Source organism: Thermothielavioides terrestris, chromosome 2, assembly GCF_000226115.1.
Source record: "Thermothielavioides terrestris NRRL 8126 chromosome 2, complete sequence".
NCBI lineage: Eukaryota > Fungi > Ascomycota > Sordariomycetes > Sordariales > Chaetomiaceae > Thermothielavioides > Thermothielavioides terrestris.
This window is the reverse complement of record NC_016458.1, coordinates 6848143-6868679: the sequence shown is the minus strand read 5'-3', so window position 1 is coordinate 6868679 and position 20537 is coordinate 6848143. Positions and strand designations below refer to the sequence as shown.

At 58.8% G+C, this 20537-nt stretch overlaps 4 protein-coding genes and 1 non-coding gene across 5 annotated transcripts; all 5 read left to right on the top strand.

Annotated features, from left to right (window-relative positions):
- Positions 1-961: 961 nt before the first annotated feature.
- On the top strand, positions 962-2634 carry THITE_2128775 (uncharacterized protein; the record flags this gene model as incomplete). Its single annotated transcript, XM_003653057.1, has 5 exons — positions 962-1089; positions 1128-1414; positions 2257-2325; positions 2356-2435; positions 2467-2634. 5 exons carry the CDS (start codon positions 962-964, stop codon positions 2632-2634), a joined length of 732 nt encoding a protein of 243 aa, XP_003653105.1.
- A 2155-nt stretch (positions 2635-4789) lies between these two features.
- THITE_2128774 (uncharacterized protein) lies at positions 4790-7278 on the top strand (the record flags this gene model as incomplete). Its single annotated transcript, XM_003653056.1, has 2 exons — positions 4790-4962; positions 5037-7278. The coding sequence occupies 2 exons, from the start codon at positions 4790-4792 to the stop codon at positions 7276-7278; spliced, it is 2415 nt and encodes an 804-aa protein (XP_003653104.1).
- Positions 7279-14834: 7556 nt separating this feature from the next.
- On the top strand, positions 14835-16683 carry THITE_2115146 (uncharacterized protein). Its single transcript, XM_003653055.1, has 3 exons — positions 14835-15329; positions 15427-16049; positions 16153-16683. The coding sequence occupies exons 1-3, from the start codon at positions 14992-14994 to the stop codon at positions 16560-16562; spliced, it is 1371 nt and encodes a 456-aa protein (XP_003653103.1). The 5' UTR covers positions 14835-14991; the 3' UTR covers positions 16563-16683.
- Positions 16684-17649: 966 nt separating this feature from the next.
- THITE_2115143 (uncharacterized protein) lies at positions 17650-19384 on the top strand. The gene is made up of 6 exons (XM_003653054.1): positions 17650-18275; positions 18360-18376; positions 18449-18741; positions 18821-18876; positions 18949-19057; positions 19116-19384. Exons 1-6 carry the CDS (start codon positions 17968-17970, stop codon positions 19149-19151), a joined length of 819 nt encoding a protein of 272 aa, XP_003653102.1. The 5' UTR covers positions 17650-17967; the 3' UTR covers positions 19152-19384.
- Positions 19385-19417: 33 nt separating this feature from the next.
- THITE_t68 lies at positions 19418-19503 on the top strand. Its single transcript has one exon. It is a non-coding gene; the product is annotated as a tRNA-Gln (tRNA).
- The last annotated feature ends 1034 nt before the right edge of the window (positions 19504-20537 follow it).

Genomic DNA, 20537 nt, shown 5'->3' with positions numbered 1-20537 from the left:
TGTACGGAATACACTAACTGCTATGTACTGTGTAAGGTCAGGTATGCACGGTATCCGTGCACAACTAACGTTAACTCGCTACACAACAGTGGAGAGCCGAGATGGCAGGGGCATGGGTTATCCTTAAAGAGGTCCCGCCAAGACTAATTTCGGAACCTACCGCTTACAAGTATTTACAAATCGCCGCGAGGGGAGCGGGGTCGCCACGACTTCGAGCAACATCAACAACGAAGAATTGTAAAGACTCGTAGCAACAACTTTATAAAACCTCAACCAAATCGAAAAAAAAGAAAACGAACTTAACCCGCACCCTAACCTTGACCCGTACCCTAACTATAACCCGAACCCTAACTAGCAGGGGGCTGGCGCCGCCCCCTGTACCCCCGGCGAACTAACCCTTGGCGATAGTGTAAACCCCTTGGCGGTCTTGGCGGGGTACTGACGCTGTAAAAACATTGCCGACAATTGGCTGAAATTAGTCTTGGCGGGACCTCTTTAAGAGGTTATAGCTAAAGAGGTCCCGCCAAGACTAATTTCGGAGACTGCCGCTTACAAGTATTTACAATCGCCACGGGGTAAGCGGGGCCACGACGACTTCGAGCAACATCAAACAACGAAGAATCGCAAAGACTTAGAGCAACAACTTCGCAAAACCTCAACTAAATCGAAAAAAAAAAAAAAAAAAAAACCGAGATAACCCGTACCCTAACTATAACCCCGATCCTAACTATAACCCAAGCCCTAACTAGCGGGGGGCTGGCGCCGCCCCCCGTACCCCCGGCGAACTAACCGCTTGGCGATAGTGCAAACGCCTTGGCGATCGGGGTTGCGTAAAAACGCTGTAAAAACATTGCCGACAATTGGCCGAAATTAGTCTTGGCGGGACCTCCTTAGCCATCAGCCTTTAAGATCCAGGGGGGCGTGCTCGATCTCGCCTTGCAGAACATGGAACGGTGCAGACATGCCGACTCTCGGCCTACTTGACCGTCCTGACGGCGCCCAAACGGCGGTGAGGCGGAAGCACTATGACGGCATGCTCTTGGTTAACTACACTACTTTTCACAACAACCACCCCTCGTTGAGTGTAGTGTACGCGAACAAATTATGTACACTAACAAGTACGCCAGGCACCTACTGCGTCACTTGTGTAAAGCGGAGCCGACCAATGTGGGGTTCCCCGTTAACAAGCGCCACAGGCATCCCATTCCTGCCGATTTGAGGGGCAAGCCGCTGAGCCGAAGCCACCAAAAACCGCTCGACATGACAATGCAAAGGCAGCGCGACGTGAGGACGACGCAGCGAGTGCCCAAGGACATTGGTACTCCGTGGTCAATCAACTTCCTCCGTAAATATCAACCCAATCTCGGCCGGTGGTTAACGTTCCTGCAGCGTTTTCAAACGGACCACTGTGCAGGTACGGAGAGTTTGTGTACCGTGCGTGCGCGTGCGCTCGATCGCGGCTGTCGAACGATGCCGGCCTTCTAGAAGGATTGAAGCCCACAAATCTTGGGTACCCTGACCCTGACCGCTCGGGCGATTCAGGCCGCGTTCCGTCCATCCCTTCCATATCAGGGTTCCAGGTTGCTTTGTCCACCCACTCCACTGCCGTGTATTCCGGACATCCTCAGGTACATACAACATCCCAGGAAGCAACCTGGAAGCCGCTCACTTAATACGCAGTACACTACATACACTTCAACACAATCACAAGAGGCTGCCCAGTCAGCTCGCCAGGGTTGTGTGCGCCCAGTACGGAATAGTTAAGGTAGTCAGGCAGTTACGTCAGTTTTGGCTGCTCGGCCACGGCACAGCCGGCAATTTCGCTGCGAGAGCCCAGCCCTGGAGGGTTCCAGGGCAAGCTCGATTTGTGCGACACGATCCGTGTAACTTAGTTGGCGCCAGGAAGGCGCTCCCGGGCCCTCACAGGCTACAGCCGACACAAGGGGCAAGGGCATCGTTTCATTCCGCGCACCCATGTCCGGCAATCGAAAAAGAAAATGGACGAGAAAGAAGAAAAGCAAGATCAAAAAACAACATCGACCCAGATGTTGATTGAGATGTTGATGAGAGAGATCCAAAGGAACCTGCGGCTCGCCCAAGCCTGAAGCACGCGGTTGCCCCGAAATGACAGGAGAGCAGGACGGCACAGAGCGAGCGCCATCCCGCGTGTCCTTCGCGGGTCCACATCCCGCAAGCCAATCCATTGATGTTCGAGACTCGGCTAACTACTGCGTAACTACCTGGTAACGTGAACAGACCGCCGCCAGCGGAGTTCCAATGGAGTCCCAGAAGTGAATGCCCTCGGGGCGGCCGGACCCAAGAACTGTCCGCTAACCCGTGTACACTACGGTGTAGTTATGGAGCAACGGACGCGAGGTGGGTGCCGCGCGGAATTTGGGCGCTCCCTGGCGCTAACGACGCCGCACTGGGGTAGCGTAAGGGACAACTGGAACCACACTACACTAGTATACACTAACTCGGCTGCCCGACGTGCTGGCGCTGGGGACGCCGGCCAACCGAGACATAGTCCCGCCGCCATGGCTCGCGATCAGCACGGTTCAGCTTCTGAGCTCAACCTCAACACCGGGCGACCATGTGCCTCCGCCTGCAGGCGGATTCGCCACAGCCATCTGATTTATTCGCCGTCTTCTTAGCCGCTCCCTCCTCAGCAACACCAGAGCACCGCGGCGCCAGAGCGAACGAGCCGGCCCTTTCCTGACCAGACCGCTGTCCGCGGTGCGATATGCCGCAAGTGCGGTCAATCTGGGGTAGGTAGCATGACGCGGTGGCCGCATCCGGGAAGCGTCGTACCTGCGGGATGAGCTGGCGAGGAAAAAGCGGGCTGCAATCCTCAACGAAATGCGTCCTAACTCTCCGTTTTCGTCTCTGCCATGCCGGCTAATCGCCAAGTCTTGCCCAAAACCGAAAGCTGGAGACGGCTTGGAAGCGCACGAGCATTGCACCTGTCTGTGAGGGTGGATGAATCTTTGTCCTAGAGTCACCCCCCCCCCTCATCCCCGCCTTTCCACGCACCCCTCCCCCCTCCCCTGGTCTGCCCTGATCGGGCTAAGCAGTGACCGTTGCAGCGAGCTTTGGACGCCAATCAAAGGACAGCCAAGCCGACGTTCTCTCCACAGCCGACTGGCGCCCTGGAGAGATGCTTCGAGGGGCCGACGGTCCCTACTTCCAGCAACCTCCTCAGCGCAGTGGTGTATCTCCCAAGAGACCTCTCCACTGTTCTCCAACTCGGTCCCCCGTCCGCCCCTGGCCAAATCTCGACAAGCCGCAGAAAAACAGTGGTGAGATTGTGCTGGCGTGGAGCTGTTCTGTCCCTCCCATCTCCGTCCGCGTCGTTGCAGACAACGCAGGGCGGCGAAGAGAGCGGCGGAGTCGGCTCATGGGCGCATAGCGCCCTACCATGTACTGTATGTACATACCTAGGCACATAAGGTACGCACTCTGTGCTGTGGACGTCAACAGCATGAAGCGCGCCCGCCGCGCGACTCTGCAGAGTTGTGCTCAGCATCCTCGGCAGCCGGCGCTCAACTGCAACATCATCAGGTTATTCGGCAGGTACTTCGATTGCGTCCCGCTGTACGACCAGGTACGTCGCTCCACGGCAGCTCCACGTGCGGGATGGCGGCATCCCTGGCTGACGTGCAGCTTGGAGAGCAACGCCGAGGTACGGTCCCACAGAACGATGGCGGTACCGCGGTACCTTGGTGAACCAGCCACCCCCCCCCCCCCCCCCCCTCTCCCTCCTTTTCCCCCAATTCCCCCCCTCCATCGTTCATGCACCCCGGCCCCGGCGCTGAAACGCCACCGCCCCGAGAGCCGCTCACTGGCTGGCTGAGATCCCTGGCTTATGCTCCCCAGACTAGGCCGACGTCTTTCTTTCTCCAAACGAGCCGCCCTCCTCCCCGCGTCAAGCTGCCCTTCGGAATCGCGGGTTGCTGCGTGACCTGTACTGGCCCTGATATTAATATGTGATTTCAGGTACCTGGCGGCTCGGTCATGCCTGATTGGTGAACCTGCCCAGCGTGTGCCTGACTTTGCAGCCTTGTCCCCTGTCACTCACACACACGGGCGTGAGAGGAAGCGCTCGTGGCTGGATGCCAGTCGACGAACACGGCATTGACCGCCGCGTACGCCAACAACACAGGACTTGCCAAGGCGTCGGCCAGTGCCTGGCGCACTCCATCTATCTCAACCTTAGTCGAGCAAGCTATAATGGGGCCGACCATGCCGGCGTAGATTGCGATGGCAATGGGACCCTACCCCGACCATGTATGTCACGGCCATCCGCTTGGTGTTGCTCTCCGGTACAAGCTAACGGCGCCCCGCAGCAGCAAAGCTTTCTCCACACCACGGCGGGCTGGGCAGCCGACGATCTCGGCCACACCCTCGTCTCGCTCCTGCACCTAGCGGGAGCCCCATCTCCAAGGCCGCTCGCTAGCTGCACCCGCCAATGTATGGATATATAGTCCTGCATCTGCTCCCCACGTCCTCGCCTCGCTCCGTCATTGCCGCTGTTCTATCTTTATCCTCGGCGGCTGCCATCCAGAGCTTGATGCCTAGTCCGCTGTGACTGCCGTCCGTGTACGACAACATCACTATCGTCATCCTCAACAACGACCAGATCAACAGCGCCAAGCTCGTGTAGAGCTCTGCAGCGCTTCCTAGGACGGCTGCCGGCTCTCCCGGCGTCCTTCTCTCTCTCTCTCTCTCTCTCTTCTCCAGAGATAACCCGTATACCCCCCTTTTTCACACATCCTGAGGGTCTCGCACCATGGCCCCATCGATCCCAATTCCCACCCAGGGCGGCATGTTCCACACCTTCCAAGGCGTCACTCCACGCAAACCCTCAACGGACTCGCAAGATAGCGCGAAGGCCAATGGCACAGGGACGGCCAAGAGGATAACCACGCCACATGCCTGCGCCGAGTGCAAGAGACGCAAGATGTAAGTGGTCCGAGGCCCGGCGAGTGTGTGTGTCTGCGAGCGGGAAGGGTCTGACCGGGACTCCCCACCGACAGCCGGTGCGACGGGCAACAACCATGCGGCCAATGCCTCTCCAGCAGGGCGCCCAAGCGATGTTTCTATGACAAGCACCGGCAACGCGTCATCCCCTCGCGCAAGACGCTCGAGGCGCTCTCACAGTCGCTCGAAGAATGCCGGTCCATCCTGAAGCGGCTATATCCCAACCATGAGGTGCAGGCGCTGCTGCCCCTGTCGCGGCAGGAGCTGCTCAACCTGCTGGACCGGCCGGTGCTCGACACGTCGGTCGGCGGCGGCGGCGGCCTGCCGTCGCCCCCGATCAACACGTCGCCCATCTCAGACATGGGCTCGCCCACGATGGTGCCCAAGTCGGAGAACCTCCTGGAGCAGCTGCCGTCCCGGGACACCGAGTGGGACGAGGAGCGGAGGGGGCGGGATCCCATCCCGGCCGAGGCCGACGACATCAACGCGCTCTCGCTCTCGGTCGACCGGCAGGCCTCCTACCTGGGCGCGTCGTCCATCAAGGCGGCGCTGATGGTCATGCTCAAGGTGCAGCCGAGCCTGCGCCACACGCTGGCGGCGCCGCTGAGCGGCGTCGAGATGTCGCACAACTTTCCCGCCGCGCGCCAGAAGCCGCCGGCGCCGTCGTCCTCGTCCTCGTCCCAGAAGGAGGCGCAGCGGGTCGCCTGGTCGTGGAAGGGCCAGACGCTGATCGACGCCTACTTCAAGCGCATCCACGTGTTCGTGCCCATGCTGGACGAGAGCACGTTCCGGGCCGACTACCTCGAGGGCCAGCGCACCGACGCGCCGTGGCTCGCGCTGCTCAACATGGTGTTCGCCATGGGCAGCATCGCGGCCATGAAGTCGGACGACTACAACCACGTCAACTACTACAACCGCGCCATGGAGCACCTGCCCATGGACGCGCTGGGCAGCAGCCACATCGAAACGGTGCAGGCGCTGGCCCTGATCGGCGGCTACTACCTGCACTACATCAACCGGCCCAACATGGCCAACGCGGTGCTCGGCGCCGCCATCCGCATGGCCAGCGCGCTCGGCCTGCACCGCGAGAGCCTGGCGCAGAGCAGCAACGACATCGTGGTCGCCGAGACGCGCCGCCGCACCTGGTGGAGCCTGTTCTGCCTCGACACGTGGGCCACCACCACGATGGGCCGCCCGTCCTTCGGCCGCTGGGGCCCGGCCATCAACATCCGCCCGCCCGAGTTCGGCGTCGGGCCGGGCCGCGACTCGTCGCAGCACGCCGGCACGCTGCCGCTCATCGAGAACATCAAGTTCTGCAAGATCGCGACGCAGATCCAGGACATGCTCGCCATCACGCCGCTGCTGCGCACCGAGGACCGCTGCAACCTGGACGCCCAGCTGGTCGCCTGGTACTCGGCGCTGCCCTGGCTGCTGCGCACGACGGACCCGTGCGCGGAGCCGCTCTACATGGCGCGCTGCATCATGAAGTGGCGGTACCAGAACCTGCGCATGCTGCTGCACCGGCCCGTGCTGCTCTCGCTCGCCTCGTCCGGGCTCAACCCGCACACGCAGGCCTGCGAGGCCGACCTGGCCGCCATCGAGACCTGCCGCGACCTGGCCGCCCAGACGATCGAGGACATCGCGCGCGAGTGGGCCCGCAACCAGATGTCCGGCTGGAACGCCGTCTGGTTCCTCTACCAGGCCGCCATGGTCCCGCTCGTCTCCGTCTTCTGGCAGTGGGGGTCGCCGCGCGTGCCCGAGTGGCTCAAGCAGATCGAGGCCGTGCTCGACCTGCTCGAGGTCATGGAGGAGTGGTCGCTGGCCGCGCGCCGGTCGCGCGAGGTGGTCTGGCGCATGTACGACGCCGCGCGGCAGCTGGTCGCGCAGCAGCGCGCCAGCGCCAGCCCGACCATCCAGGTGCTGACGGGCGCCGGCGCGGCCGACGGCATGCTGATGCCCTCGCCCGGCGCCGCCGACGCCGCCGGCATGCACATGAGCCCCATCGGGCTCGAGCCCGTCGACGGCCTCGGCATGATGGGCATGCTGACCGAGGGCGGCCTCTGGGGCGGCGACCTGGACGGCATGTACTGGGGCCCGCCCGCCGTCAGCCTCGGCAGCCCCGTCGACGACTCGGCCCTCGCCGCCGCCGCCGAGTTCGCCGCCTACCACCCGGCCGGCGCCGCTGCTGCTAGCACCGCGCCCGACTACGCCGGCATCATGGCCGCCGGCCACCACCCCCTTCCTCACGCCCAGCACCCCCACCAATCGCACGGCCCGGCCTTCGGCTACGTCCAATAACATACATCCAATAACGAGCGAAGCGAAACGACCTTACGGCTTGTTTTAACGACTGTTACACAACCACTACTACGTTCTTTGTTTTCTTCCATTTGGGGCCGTTGATTTCCGCCCCCCATTTTTTGTTTTACCTTCTTCTTCCCTCTCCCTCTGTCTCTCCTCCCTTCCCGTTGAGATGCAAGGGGGGTGCACGTTACCCCTGTCCGGGATAGGACAGGAACGCCACATTTTTTGCCCCTACCCCTTGCTGCGACGTCCCGGCAGGCATTTTCGGCCCGGGAACTGGACAGCAGGGGGTAGGGGGTGGAAGGGAAAAAACAATTGGGGCGGTGATGGGGGTGGGTGGCAGTTGTGGCGTTCGGCTGTGCCGCTTATTTTGCTTTCCACCCCCTTGCAAAATGCGGGGTACAGGGAAGGAGGGGGGGGGGGCTCTTGGGCTGGGGTGTGCGGCCTTGCACTACACCACAAATGCTTCTTTTTTTGGGATGGTTGATGGTGGTGGCACAACGATTTCCATAACGCTGTGTGTGTGGTGGAAGGGTTTTAGGGGAGAACCGGGTTTGATATTCCCCTTGTTGTTCATCATGCCCGAATTCAGCGACGAGGATCAGGAAACGTTTTCTCACTTTTTTTATTTCTTTTTTCCCCTTCATGGTTCGTGGGCTGGTTGGCTGGGTGGATGAAATGAATGGATGGATGGATGGATGAACTGGATGACGGATATACCAAGGGAGCGTTGCCGCTGCTTATGATCACGTCTGTACGGAATACGCACGTTTGCTTCCTCAATTGGGCGCGGGAAATGGGAAAAGCTGGGCTTTGGCTTTTGGGATAGGCCAAGGGAATGGGGGCCAAGGCAATTGGGAGGGGAATCTGCTCAGTCTACCGCTTCTTGTGTATATACTTGGCTTGCAGAGTACTTGGTGGATTTCTCATCATCACCACCCTTCCTCCTTCTCTTCCTCTGTTATTGGGCAGGAAAATTGTGCGCGTTGGTCGGTTGAATCCCCGGAAAGAGAGGACGAACTGGTATAATGGCGAGCTTGTATCAATCTGTTGTTCACCATGTATCTTTGTCTGACCAGCCTTCGCGGACTGGGACTTTTCGAATATACCCAAAATCTCCCGGCACCGTTACAGGTAGCAGCCGGATACTCATGGAAGGCTTCGGCAAAGGCTCTTCACGATGTGCCGGCACTGGGAGGTTAGAGCCGGCTTTCCGCTCAAACTTCTTCCTGTTTGATGGGGTGATGGTGACATGGCATTCATCACTGAGAGACTTTGAGTTGCGATGCTACGGTGCAGGTATGAGTCGAGATCAACCGGCGTAGGGTCGCCTCGACTGCGCTAGCTCGTGGAAAGACGGGAAAGACCGCCTGTGCTGGCTGATGGGGAATGCGACTCGTCGCTTCTCCAAAAGAACCAAGTGGGCCGGTCATTCATGCATGGCAAGCTGGATATCAGGGCCGATGCGCCAGAGCGCCAAGCTGTGCTTGGGGCTTGGGCTTTCCTTTTTGTGGCTTGGATCTGCGCTGCCCCTTGATTTGGCTGCACACCTCAAGCCCAGCGACGTGCTGCAGACAGGAAAAGATCGTCGTTCAGCTTGGCGTGTGTTACATCGTCGGCTGGCCCTTCTCTTCTGGAAGCCCGCCTCGAACGAGTGCACGGTGGTGCGCTTGTTGGGAGCGAGAGAGTGCCCGGTCGTTCTCCACAGCCCACACTGTGGCACAAACCAGCCAAACCCATCGCGGTCAAGGGGGAAGAGAAGAATCCTGCTGCATGTCGATGGGCACTTGGCTTTTGCTCCTGCAATTTTGCATCTCGCATCGCCGTTGTGAAATCAACCCAATGCCGTTGCCCGCGCCAGTCGGCTGCACCGCAGTGGAGATCGGGAGTCGCTTCAACAAAGAAAGAAAAAAAAAGTTTCCTGAAGCGGAGGCGACGGCCAAAACGGCGGGATGCGATTGGCTGGAAGAATGCTTCGGGATTTCGCATCGAAGCCGCTTGGCAATCTGGATTTGCGGCCCGTCGCGCGGGTTGTTGGCCAGGTATTCCGTAGTGCAGTTACTCACCTGACCAGGGGTCCGGCCAGCGTCACATCAGCAAGCCAAGGTACCGAGTACCTTACTGTGGGGCCAGCCAGGCCCCCCCCCTGCAAGCCGGTTGTTGGAGTGCGGGGTATGACTGCGGTATGAGCATGCACCCCAGCTCTCTGGAGAATTTGGGGTTGACCACCAAATGAGAGATGCGGGGGATCCATCCCATTCCAACCACTGGATCAGGAGGGGACATGACAGCCACCTCACCTGCCTTTTCGGGCCGACGCGAAGAGAAAGCAGCAGATGAAATGGGGTATAACAGCCGATCTCTGTGATAACTCTGCTCTGATAGCAGTGTGACTTCCAACATCACCTAACCAGGCGAATCGTTCCTCGGGATGCTCGTCGTTGGTTGATAGGTGTGCAGCGAGATGCAGAGTGCTGCAAAAAAGCGATCACTTGGTTTGCTTTTCGTCTGTCGCCAAAAATGGGTGAGTTTGGCAACCGGGGCCGGCTTCCAAAGTTCCCACTCCGGCATTGCTCTGGCCGTTGCCGGCTGGTTGTGGAGCTCACCGTGCGTAGGCGACTGATGTGCCGGTTGAAGGATGCGAGGTGAAATGCGTGCTTCGCTTGATCTGGCAAGCTGCACGCCCGGACATCTGCCTAGCGGTCACACCGCCGCGGTGTCGGGTAGGGAGTATTGGACAACTCCGGTCGCCGCCCACCGGCCGCCGGGGTTTGGAATGAATCTGGAACGGCCGTGCCGGCAGTAGTAGACCGTAGCATCCGGTGCTACGAGATCGGGCCCGAGGCCACGCCAAGCCGGGGCTGGGCCCGAAAGTCCAACGTGGCCGGCTGTCGTGACGAGAACAACAAAACTTTGGTTCCGAAGGACCGCTGTCGCCGGCGGCCGCATCATTAATTTTGTCCCGATGTCGTCGAACTGAACCGGCCGCGATCGAAATTTGGCGCCGCCATGACCTCGGAAAAAGGTATCGAGTTTGTATTTCGACTTTCAAGAATGTACCTTTTCTCTGCGTGTTTAGCGCCTGACCGGGCCCCTTGAGAGCTAAATAAGCTTCAGAACCATCCCACCCCCGAGGTTGCACTCACCAACGGTGCGTCAAGATCGGGTCAGGGTCAGGCAAGTTGCGCGTGATCGTAGCAGCAAAGGGTTGCAATATCAGGTCCTAAACGGGGACATCGAGCACCAACAAGCGTATCCCATGCATGGGAAGCAGAAAGGGCAAATCTTCAGCAACCACGGGGGAGGAGCACGTCTTCTTCGTGTATCTCTTTGCTGTGCAAGAAAAAAAAAGGGGGGAAGGGGGCAAAGTCCTTTAGCTTAGGTCTTGGGAGCCGGATTGGATTGGTTGTCGTTGGGTCTTTCATCGCAGCGGTAAAGGGAAGAACAACCGGCAATGATCTTGCTTTTGAGTGCCCTTCCCTCTCTGACTTTCTGCGCAAGGCAGCTACGACGCTAGCCACCTGCTTCCCGCTTGCAGATGCGAAGACAATGAGCGCTTCATCGAGGTTGCTGTTGGCTTTCTGGTGCAGGACTACGACACCCTCTTGCAGCGGACACGTGTTTTTGGACTGACCACTGGCTATTCGACTAACTGAGTCTTCGCAGCTGAGAAGAGCAGCAGCTGGCCAGGAGCCCAATGATGTACGCGCGGCGCACCCTACAAGCGCTATCATCCTGGCCCGGTGACTGTTCGTCTTCGATACAATTGTTCCGCTGCGGGCTTGTTATTGCTGCTCCGGTTTCATCAAAGTCCACGTGAATGAGGTCGGGATTGATGATGATTCGGGTGCGCAATGCGGCTCACACACATGACCCCCTTTTCCATGACTCGGAAATGCTAATGAGATCCCACAGCATATTCCCTTCAACGCATAAATCTCAGATACCGTATGGATCTCGGACTCGGGATCTGGCACAGCCATGAGCTTCTCGCGCGTGTTTCGACGGTGCTGTCCCAGTGCTGGCACTTCCGTCTAACTACCAGCCGCAGGCAAACTCATGCCGCTGCAGCCGATTCCTAGACAAGACAGCTGAGCGTGACCAGGCTTTGGCCGCGCGCATCACAAGGCTAATACGTGGACAGAGTTAGGCGGCGGAAACACTGGCCTGTAGAAGAAGGTAGTTCACGGTTGGCTCGACGCTATCTGCAGCAGGGCTGGGCTGTACTGACGATCGACAATCCGCCGTCTCATGCAGTTCGATCACGGCGGCCAGCACATGGAACCGCCTGTTCGAGCTCCCACGGTGAGAGGTATCGTCTTCCTTGGACCGTGAGCTACATGGATTTGTGGACACCAATTAGAGAGGCAGCCTCCCTGTATCGACGCAAGAGGGTGCGCTTAGTTCTGACGTGGTCTGCGACATCTGTCAGTTGGTGCTGACATACCCGGTTCGACAAGTCCCACGACCAAGCTCTGCCGGTTACCGCGGGGTCCGGGGGAGGCCATGGGCCACACGCAGCTGCAGACGGCTTCTCTGCGTCAGCAGTCATATTGGTGATGCAACAAGCGCGAGCAAAACGCAAACTACGTCACCGAAGGGTGTGACCTGTTGCGGCAGCACGTGGTCTTGTCTGCGCCCCTTGCCAGCTCCCACCGAGGCCCAACAAAGTTTAATCCCCAACAAGCAAGTGGCTCGCTTACGCCGTTGGGTTCCGAACTATTGATGACGTCCAGGGGAAGATTTCCGAAAGAACAGGGCGAGCAGAGAGCACGAAGTAATTCGTTTTTCCGTCTCGGACTGTTGAGCATAGACGTTGACGCGCTGCCAGCGGTTCCGATAGGTTACCGGGGCGGCGGTCGAGACGAGCATGTCTCAGACTGTGGGCCGCTTGTCTAGCAAACGTCAATTGCCTGCCGAGCATCGTCGACGACATGTGATCGACCAGCGAGCACGTGGTCGGGAGCGTTGTCTCGGTCATTGCTGCTGGTCTTACTCTGACTGTGCGTAGTGCCGAGGGGTAGGCAGCCAGCCTACCTTCAAGACCTACCTATGAGGTGTACTCCGCGATATTGTGTGATTAGTGAGATGCACCGGCCATGCTGGGCTGGCGGTTGGCGCCGTGGTGGTTGTCGCTGGGGAGTCACGAGCTCCTGCACTGTATTTACACAATCCAGGGCCGTTGCTACAGCTACCCGACCATGACTGTGCAGCCATATCTTCCTCCTGTGGTTGATGCAACGAATAACGTTACAAGTCAAGTCCGTTCGTCCATCCGCCTGCATGGCGCCTTTGTTCTGTGATTACCATCTTTCCTGGGTACTCGAGGTAGCACAGTATTTGTGTCACATCGGCAGCCTGCCGTTGGTCTGACAGTCTGTCCAACAAGGAACCAGCCTGGCGGGCCCGGCCAACTGCAGTGGGCGGTGAACCTCAGCACCTACCCTCAACACACAACAGAAGAACAGTGATGCGTTGCTGGGTTCGGCAATTGCGGCCGCGCGCGTCTGGCAGACTTGAGCAGGGCAATGTAAGAACACAACGAAACGACCAGAACCCAACTCTCGGCTTCTCCTGGATTACGGCCGGAGCTGGTTTGCACAAATTTGCAAACGGGATCGCCGTTCGGCTGCACGCTGACTCCATTCATCCAATAGTGTACACTGGTTAACTACCTACCGTATTCAGATGTGTCGGCTGAGGACCCCCAGGAGCAGGCCAATCACAGAGCGAACACATCCGAATGCGGGCTTCGCCAGAGGCTCAAAATGGTATATTTTGGCGAAAGCGAGTGCGGGCTCAGGAGTTGGGGCTGTTGGCGAGAGCAATCAGCGCCAAGGACGCCAACGGCCCGGCTTCAATAAAAGAACTAAGTAGACAGTGTTATTGCACTAGAAGAACTAAGCACCTGGGACGGTCTGCACGCCCACCACTAAGATCCTGCAGTTGAATGTTGCTCACTTTGACCGCCTACTACTTTGGTGCAGCCCATTTGACCTATTCCATGTTCACTAACTGATAGGTCACGTGACGCCAGTTCGTCGATAAAGAGTCTATCTTTCGATAAGAGGTTCCGAGTGTACAATGAGCACCTTGCAATGATATCTAAACAACCTAGGCAATCTACTGCACTCATCTCCAACTATGAGGTGCACACTTTGTATTCGCCTTTGCAAGTGCTGTTCCCTCTAGCGATCATCGTAGCGACGCATCAGTAAGGCCGTGTGGTGACGCTTGCTGCAAGGCTATTGTGGCGGGCGCACGGACCGTCCCTGGTGTATAGTCCTTCTAATGAAACTGTTTAGTCTTCTTAATGGAGTCGCCAACGGCCCAACATAACCTCCCGATCAGGAGGTCGTCTGGAAGCCGGCACCAAAGATGTACAGATTAAGGCTGTAAATTATTCTGTATCGGCCTGGGGCTGTGGACAGGCTCAACAAGGGCGAGCCATGATGGGGACTCGTTTCGCATTCGCACTTACCTACCTGAAAGTGAAACCCGCACTCGGGATGACGCTTCGTCGCACTCGGTTGCTCTCTGACCAGGAACAGGATCCGAGGGAATCAGGAGCCTCATCGACGCCAGTCATCGGCGTCGACTGACGCTGACCAACGCTGACCCGTGTTGGCGTGTTGGCGTGAGGCCCATCTCCCCCTCTCCCCGTATCCCCAACCATCCGCGTCACCAATCTCCCGCTGGCAGCACCGTAGCTGCCTGGATCTTCTGGAACCACAAAGGCCCACTGGACGTCATACGCGTCTCCGCGAGGGCCGGATCGGGGAAACCAGTTCTCGCCAGAAACCATTACGACCCGCGAGAGCGCGGGGGCTGTCTGTCTTCATGTAAGACATAAACCACCGCTCACACCTGCTGTCCCCTTCGGGGCACAGTCGCCCCCTCTGGTGTTACTGTCGCGTACGCATCGAAACTGCAGCCTTACAGCCGCCATGGCATCACACGACAACGGAAGAGGGCTCGAGGCCCCTTCTGAATGCAAAGACAGCTCCGAAACCGAAAAGCAGCAGCTGCCTCCTGAAGCAGTCCTGACGCCGTCCACCGCCGGCGAAGCACCGAAGACCGCCCCAGTCGATCCTGACGCCGACGAGGGAGACAAGGGCCCGGGATCGCCAGTAATACCGCCCCTCCGCCTCGTCGCCGTATCAACAGGGTAGGCGCACCGCCATCCTTCCCGGTGCCCTCCGTCACTGAAGCAGCAGCTGCTGCTGCAGCTGCCGCCCCCAAGTATAGTCGCGGCTTGCTAACCCGTCCCGGCTCCGCCCGGCTCCTACCCGCCAGCGTCGCCCTGGGGCTCTTCCTCTCGATGCTCGACTCGTCCATCGTCGCGACCTCGCTCTTCCGCATCGCCGTCGACTTCGGCGACATCGACCGCATCAACTGGGTCCCGCTGGCCTACGCTCTGACCTACCTCGGCTGCGCCGTGCTGTTCGCCCGCGTGTGCGACGTGGTCGGCCGCCGCGCCGCCTTCCTCGCCGCCTACGTCGTCTTCGTCGCTTTCTCGCTCGCCTGCGGCTTCAGCCGCGGCATGGCCGAGCTGATCGCCTTCCGCGCCGTGCAGGGGGTTGCCGGGTCTGGTAGGGTTCTTCTGCCTTTTCTTTTTGTCTCCCAGTTGGGAAATTCGCACGTGTGTGGTGTGTACGACGTTTTGGCATGCTTATCGTCATGTGAGCAGGCCTGTACAGCGTGTCCATGATCATCCTGCCGGAGATCACGCCGGACCACCAGAAAAAGTACATTGCCGGGATCGTCGGCCTTGTGCTTGCGTCGGCCGGCGTGTTGGGGCCAGTGCTGGGCGGCATCCTGACGAATTATGCGAGCTGGCGATGGGTATTCTGGATCAAGTCAGTGACCCTCGCTGAAACTTTGTTTCCCCCGTGTCTCACCCATCACACTGACACCACCGCCAGCGGGCCCATCGGCGGTTTCTCGCTGCTCGTCTTCCTCCTCGCCTGGCCAGACAAGAAGTACCTCCCGTCTCTCGAGCGGCGCTCCTGGAAAGACGTCGACTTTGTCGGCGCCTTCCTCCTGTAAGCCTCCCTCCACCCCAAAGACCCCCCTTTTCCCCCACTCCTCCAGAGTCCATCTTTACTCAACGGCCACCTCGACAAAAAAACACCACAACAGAATCGCCTCCGTCGTACTGATCGTCTTCCCCTTCCAAAACGCCACCAACACACCAACCACCACCGCCACCAGCCCCTGGGCCACCGCCACCTTCCTAGCCCCGCTACTGACCGGCCTGCTCTCGCTGGGTCTCCTGGCGCTGTGGCAAGCGGCCCTCGCGCCGCGGCTGCACAAGCAGCACAACGCGCGCCTCGCGCTGGCCCTGCCCCCCGCGCTGCTGCGCAACCGCGTCTACGCCGCCGCCGCCCTGCACACCCTCCTGACCGGCTTCCCCTACCTGCTCTGCGTCTTCGCCTTCCCCGTCCGCTTCCAGGTCGTCTACGGCCGCAGCGCGCTGCAGGCGGGCCTCATGCTGCTCCCCATGCTGGCCGGCACCGCGGTCGGGACCGTGCTGGCCGGCGCGGTCAACGGCGGCAGGGGGAAGGTCAGGTTCCTGGAGACGCTGCTGGTTGCGGCCGCGCTGATGTTGCTTGGCTGCGGGCTGGAGACGACCGCCGAGGTTGGGGATGGGGCCGTTGAGCCGAGGGTGTTGGGGTTTTTGGTGTTTGTCGGGTTGGGGTTTGGCTTGTCGGCTGCTGGGGGGACGATGTTGGCTGGGGCGGAGGCGCCGGTTTGGGAGCATGGTGAGTTCTTATTTGTTTTGGCTTTTTTTCTCCCCTTTTTGTGGGATTGTTTGGTCTGTAAGGGGGCGATGACTGGCTGACTTTGGTTGCCAAAACAAAACAGCATCCGCGCAGGGCATCATGGCGCAGGTGCGCATCTTCGGCGGCAGCATCGGCATTGCGGCGTCGTCGGCCATCCTGGGCACCAAGACCCGCGCCGCATTGGCCGAAGCGGACGTGCCCGCCTCGGCGCTGGCGCAGCTGGCGGCGTCGGATCCGTCCGGCCTGACGCCCGAGCAGTGGACGCTCGTCCGCACCGTGTACACGGACGCGCTGCGGGAGGACATGATTGTGTGCTGCGCCGTGCTCGCGGCCGCGATGCTGTTTACCCTGGGCGTCTACCGGCGCGGCAGGGTGTCGATGCAGGAGATGCTGAAGCAGCGGTATCGCGAGGAGGCCGAGCGGCGGAGGGATGCGGCGGGTGCGGCGGCCCGCAAGCCTGCGGAAGTCGCGGCATCAGGGGAGTCCGCGTGAAGTGGTCCGGGCCTCCGTGGAGGAGAAAAATGGAAAGTTGGATTGATGCATAACCGGCCTGTTTTGGATCAATCATGTCATGTGCGGGGACCGGCGTTCTTGGATGTAGACGGGGCCGGTCCGGACGGGAGCCGGCCTGTTGTTTCTGGAAAGGAGAAGAAACAGGGGTTCACGGGCGCACCCGGCGACATGGCCCGGCATGCGTGGCATGGCTCGGTCCTATTCCCTCACTACTCCGAATATCAATAGACACTTCTCTTCTCTGCGCCATACTGCGTAGTGCAGCCCAAGACAGATACTGACGACCAGTCACCAGCATCATTCATGCATTTTACCCGGACTGGAGCTAGCGTTAGTTGCGCCTGGGAAGACGAAGGAGCACCAGTGCGGGGTAGCTGCTGTTTGGAGTGAGCTGCTTATCCCCGGCCGACCCTCTTAAAAAAACAAACAGATTCTTTAGAAATACGACACACCCTGCAGCGGTCCGTGCACCCCCACCAAAACGTGTCACCGCACTCCCAGCTGACATGTCGCTCCAGGAATCGCCTCAAAATTGACGACGTTGCGAGTGCAATAGAGAGGCTGGAAATTACAGATGAATTGAAAACGTTGACCTGTCAAGAAAGCTTGAAAATACTATCCCTTAAGGACAGTAGGTGAGATACCTTAGATACAGGTACTCTACATTTGTCAAATAGGTCACGTGGCGATTTCTTATCGATAAGCTATCTTATCGATAGATTATCTTATCGATAAATAGCCCCTTTCTAAATCCGACTTTTCAAATGCCCTCTCCTTTTGGTGAGCAACGTGGCAATTAACCGTTTAGATCCTTTGAACCTTGGATTTCTCGTCAATTCCTGTCGCAATTCCTGGAGCAATACGCTAGCTTGGGGGTGTGGTGATGCTCGTTGCGAGGTTTTTGGGGGGTTGCACGGACCGCTGCAGGGTGTGTCGTATTTCTAAAGAATCTGTAAAAGAGGGTCGATCCCCGGCGCGCGATGGAGTCGGTGCGGGGTGTTTTCCGGGGCCGGTCCGGCACCGGCAGAATCGCAGAAAGAGTGGGCCGTTCAGGGGATGGCGTCAGCGCCGGCTTCCGCGGGGGAGTTCGTGTTCTGTTCTCGCGCTCACTCGGGATCCCTTATTATTAAGCACACCGTTCCGCTCCGTTCGCGGACCTCGACTCTGCTGTTGCTTCTCGCCTTTTTTTGTGCCAATGTTCTCTACTCTCTCGAGAAACAGACTCCTAACCGGCGCTCGACTTCTTTGCGTATCACGACCCCACTTCTTTCACTCGGTGCCCTTCACCAACCCTCCTCGGCAGTTCGCACCCGTCTCATCCATTTTCTCCTCACCCACAACAACAGCAGCAAGAGCAGCAGCAGCAGCAGTAGCAGCCCGCACCATGTCCTCCGCCGTGTCGAAGCGCCTCGAGGGCAAGACGGTGGTGATCACGGGCGCCTCGTCGGGCATCGGCCGCAGCTGCGCCTTCGAGTTCGCGCGCACCGTGCCCCGCGGCGGCCTGAAGCTGGTGCTGACCGCGCGCCGGGTCGACCGGCTGCGGGAGATCGCCGCCCAGATCCGCGACGAGGTCGGTGACGGCGTCCGCGTGCTGCCCGTCCAGCTGGACGTGGCCGACCCGGCCCAGGTGCGCGGCTTCGTCGCCGGCCTGCCGGAGGAGTTCAGGGACGTGGACGTGCTGGTGAATAACGCGTGAGTTTTTGCGGGGTTTTCTTTGGGGTGAGATTGTAGGGGTTTTGAGCGTGGCTGACTGAGGGTTGCTCGCTTGATGTTTAGCGGTCTGGTGAAAGGAGGTATGTGACTCGGAGTCTCATCCCGAGTAGAAGAAGACTGGACTGCGAGAGTGCTAAATGGGTCTGTCCCAGTCGCCCGCGCCCCGGAGATCGCCGAGGAAGACATGAACATCATGTTCCAGACCAACGTCACCGGCCTGATCAACATGACCCAGGCCATCCTGCCCATCTTCAAGGCGCGCCCCGACGGCGGCGCCGGCGACATCATCAACATCGGCAGCATCGCAGGACGGGAGCCCTACGCCGGCGGCAGCATCTACTGCGCCACCAAGGCCGCCGTGCGCGCCTTCACGGACGCCCTGCGCCAGGAGCTGATTGCGACCCGGATCAGGGTCATGGAGATCGACCCGGGCCAGGTGGAAACGGTGAGTCGGAGGGCCAAACATTCCCGTTGGAGATGGCTGGTGTCGACTGAAGTTCACTGAACCGTTTTTTTGTCGACAGGAGTTCTCAATTGTCCGGTACTACGGAGACAAGGCCAAAGCCGATGCCGTCTACGCGTAAGTGATTAATCATTATTGGGTCGTCGTTAGGCCGGGACAGACATGGCTGACTGATGCCGGACAATGCAGCGGCTGTGACCCCCTGACGCCTGATGACGTCGCCGAGGTGGTGGTTTTCGTTGCGGGGAGACGGCAGAACGTCGTTGTTGCCGACACCCTGGTTTTCCCTAACCACCAGGTGAGTTGGGCATGACTTGTCTCTGAACCGACGGGAAACTGTACTCATGACTCTACAGGCTGGCGCTGGGGTGCTGCACCGCAGGCAGACATGAAGCAGGAGGTCCTCCATACTCCACCCATGGTTATATCGGTTTAGTGGAAGCCAGAAGACCTGGTCATACACAGTAGAAGGAGTTGATCATAACCTATAGACTATCACCAACGTTGGCCAATAAGTAATCTGACAATCAGATTGCCTCTCTGTTTCTCTGCTTTGTTCACATATTGCTCGTCCCTGGTGGTAAGCTTACCCTAACCCTGGCTTTACTGATAAAACCACATAAACCGATTTTCTTTTCCGCTCCCATTGGGATAAAAAGGTTGTGTAGTGTAGTGGTTATCACTTTGGATTTTGATCGCTTGTCAACTCTTCCAAAAACCCCGGTTCGAATCCGGGCACGACCTCAACTTTTGTTGGGGGTTTGGTGGACTGGGTGATGCACCATCACCTCGAAATGAGAGATAGTCATCACTGTTGAAAATTCCTGTGGCAGACTTTAGCCGCAGTTTCCAGGTTGCTTTTTCCCGGTTGAAGGAAGCAAAACGTTTATGAGAAGTTCCCTCGGTACAAGGCGCCGAGTCATGCGATTATCCTCCATGAGCTCACAAGCCCAAGCCTGGAACCATCATGACTGCGTACTGCTGTCAGAGTGCGGTGCGTGAGTTCCAAGTTGTGTTTTTGGATAAACCTCCTTCAACATCACAAGCATCGAGAAGTCAGTTTGACGACGACAAGGTAAAGATTGGTTCCAGCACTAGCGCGGCTAGTTTTATATGACTGTATCTGTTTGACATCTGTATTGCTCTGAGTAAGTTAGTTGCCGAACTGACGTCAGGAAGTCCAAAGCTCCTGCTCACTCTCCTCTCGCCGCAGCCACGATTGAGCGCTGCGACGGTTATCCGAGTGCGCCGTGATCGTGTACTGGGTGGTTAATAAACATATTCCTTGTATCTGATTGGAAAAGACTCAAGCTACTACACAAACGGCCAGCCATGAACAGCAACGAAGATTCGGTGATCCTCACAACAGCCTTGTGGCTGTGTCGCGGTTGGTACATGCCAGGTCAGAGGGGTGGAAAGCCGTCATCCCAACGTGATCATCTCCAGCTGGGCCTAGGCCCGACTGCGCTCAGACACCTGACGTCTTTGGACCTGTTACCAACCATCCACGTCGAAGCTCTCGTCCCCTTCTTCCTTTCCCTTTCACAAGCAAAGATCGGACCCGAATCATCAGGCTCCATAGTGCTCCAACCAGAAAAGCTCAACCCAGCTTAACTACCAGCCAAAGAGATCATAATCATCATGACAGGTACGGCGAACTTCCTCCGGCGACTTTCCCTCCGTCGCGCACCTGACCCCGTCGTCACTAACCAACCGACAAACACGCAGCGCCGCAGGAGACCCGCAAGCCGAGCACGGCCAGCACCGACAGTGCGGTC

Coding starts and splice junctions, on each gene's coding strand:
- THITE_2115146 (XM_003653055.1), top strand. CDS start 14,992: ATGATCATCCTGCCGGAGATCACGCCGGACCACCAGAAAAAGTACATT. Junction 15,330..15,426: donor TTTGTCGGCGCCTTCCTCCT/GTAAGCCTCCCT, acceptor ACACCACAACAG/AATCGCCTCCGTCGTACTGA. Junction 16,050..16,152: donor GGCGCCGGTTTGGGAGCATG/GTGAGTTCTTAT, acceptor AAAACAAAACAG/CATCCGCGCAGGGCATCATG.
- THITE_2115143 (XM_003653054.1), top strand. CDS start 17,968: ATGTCCTCCGCCGTGTCGAAGCGCCTCGAGGGCAAGACGGTGGTGATC. Junction 18,742..18,820: donor ACCCGGGCCAGGTGGAAACG/GTGAGTCGGAGG, acceptor TTTTGTCGACAG/GAGTTCTCAATTGTCCGGTA. Junction 19,058..19,115: donor TGGTTTTCCCTAACCACCAG/GTGAGTTGGGCA, acceptor ATGACTCTACAG/GCTGGCGCTGGGGTGCTGCA.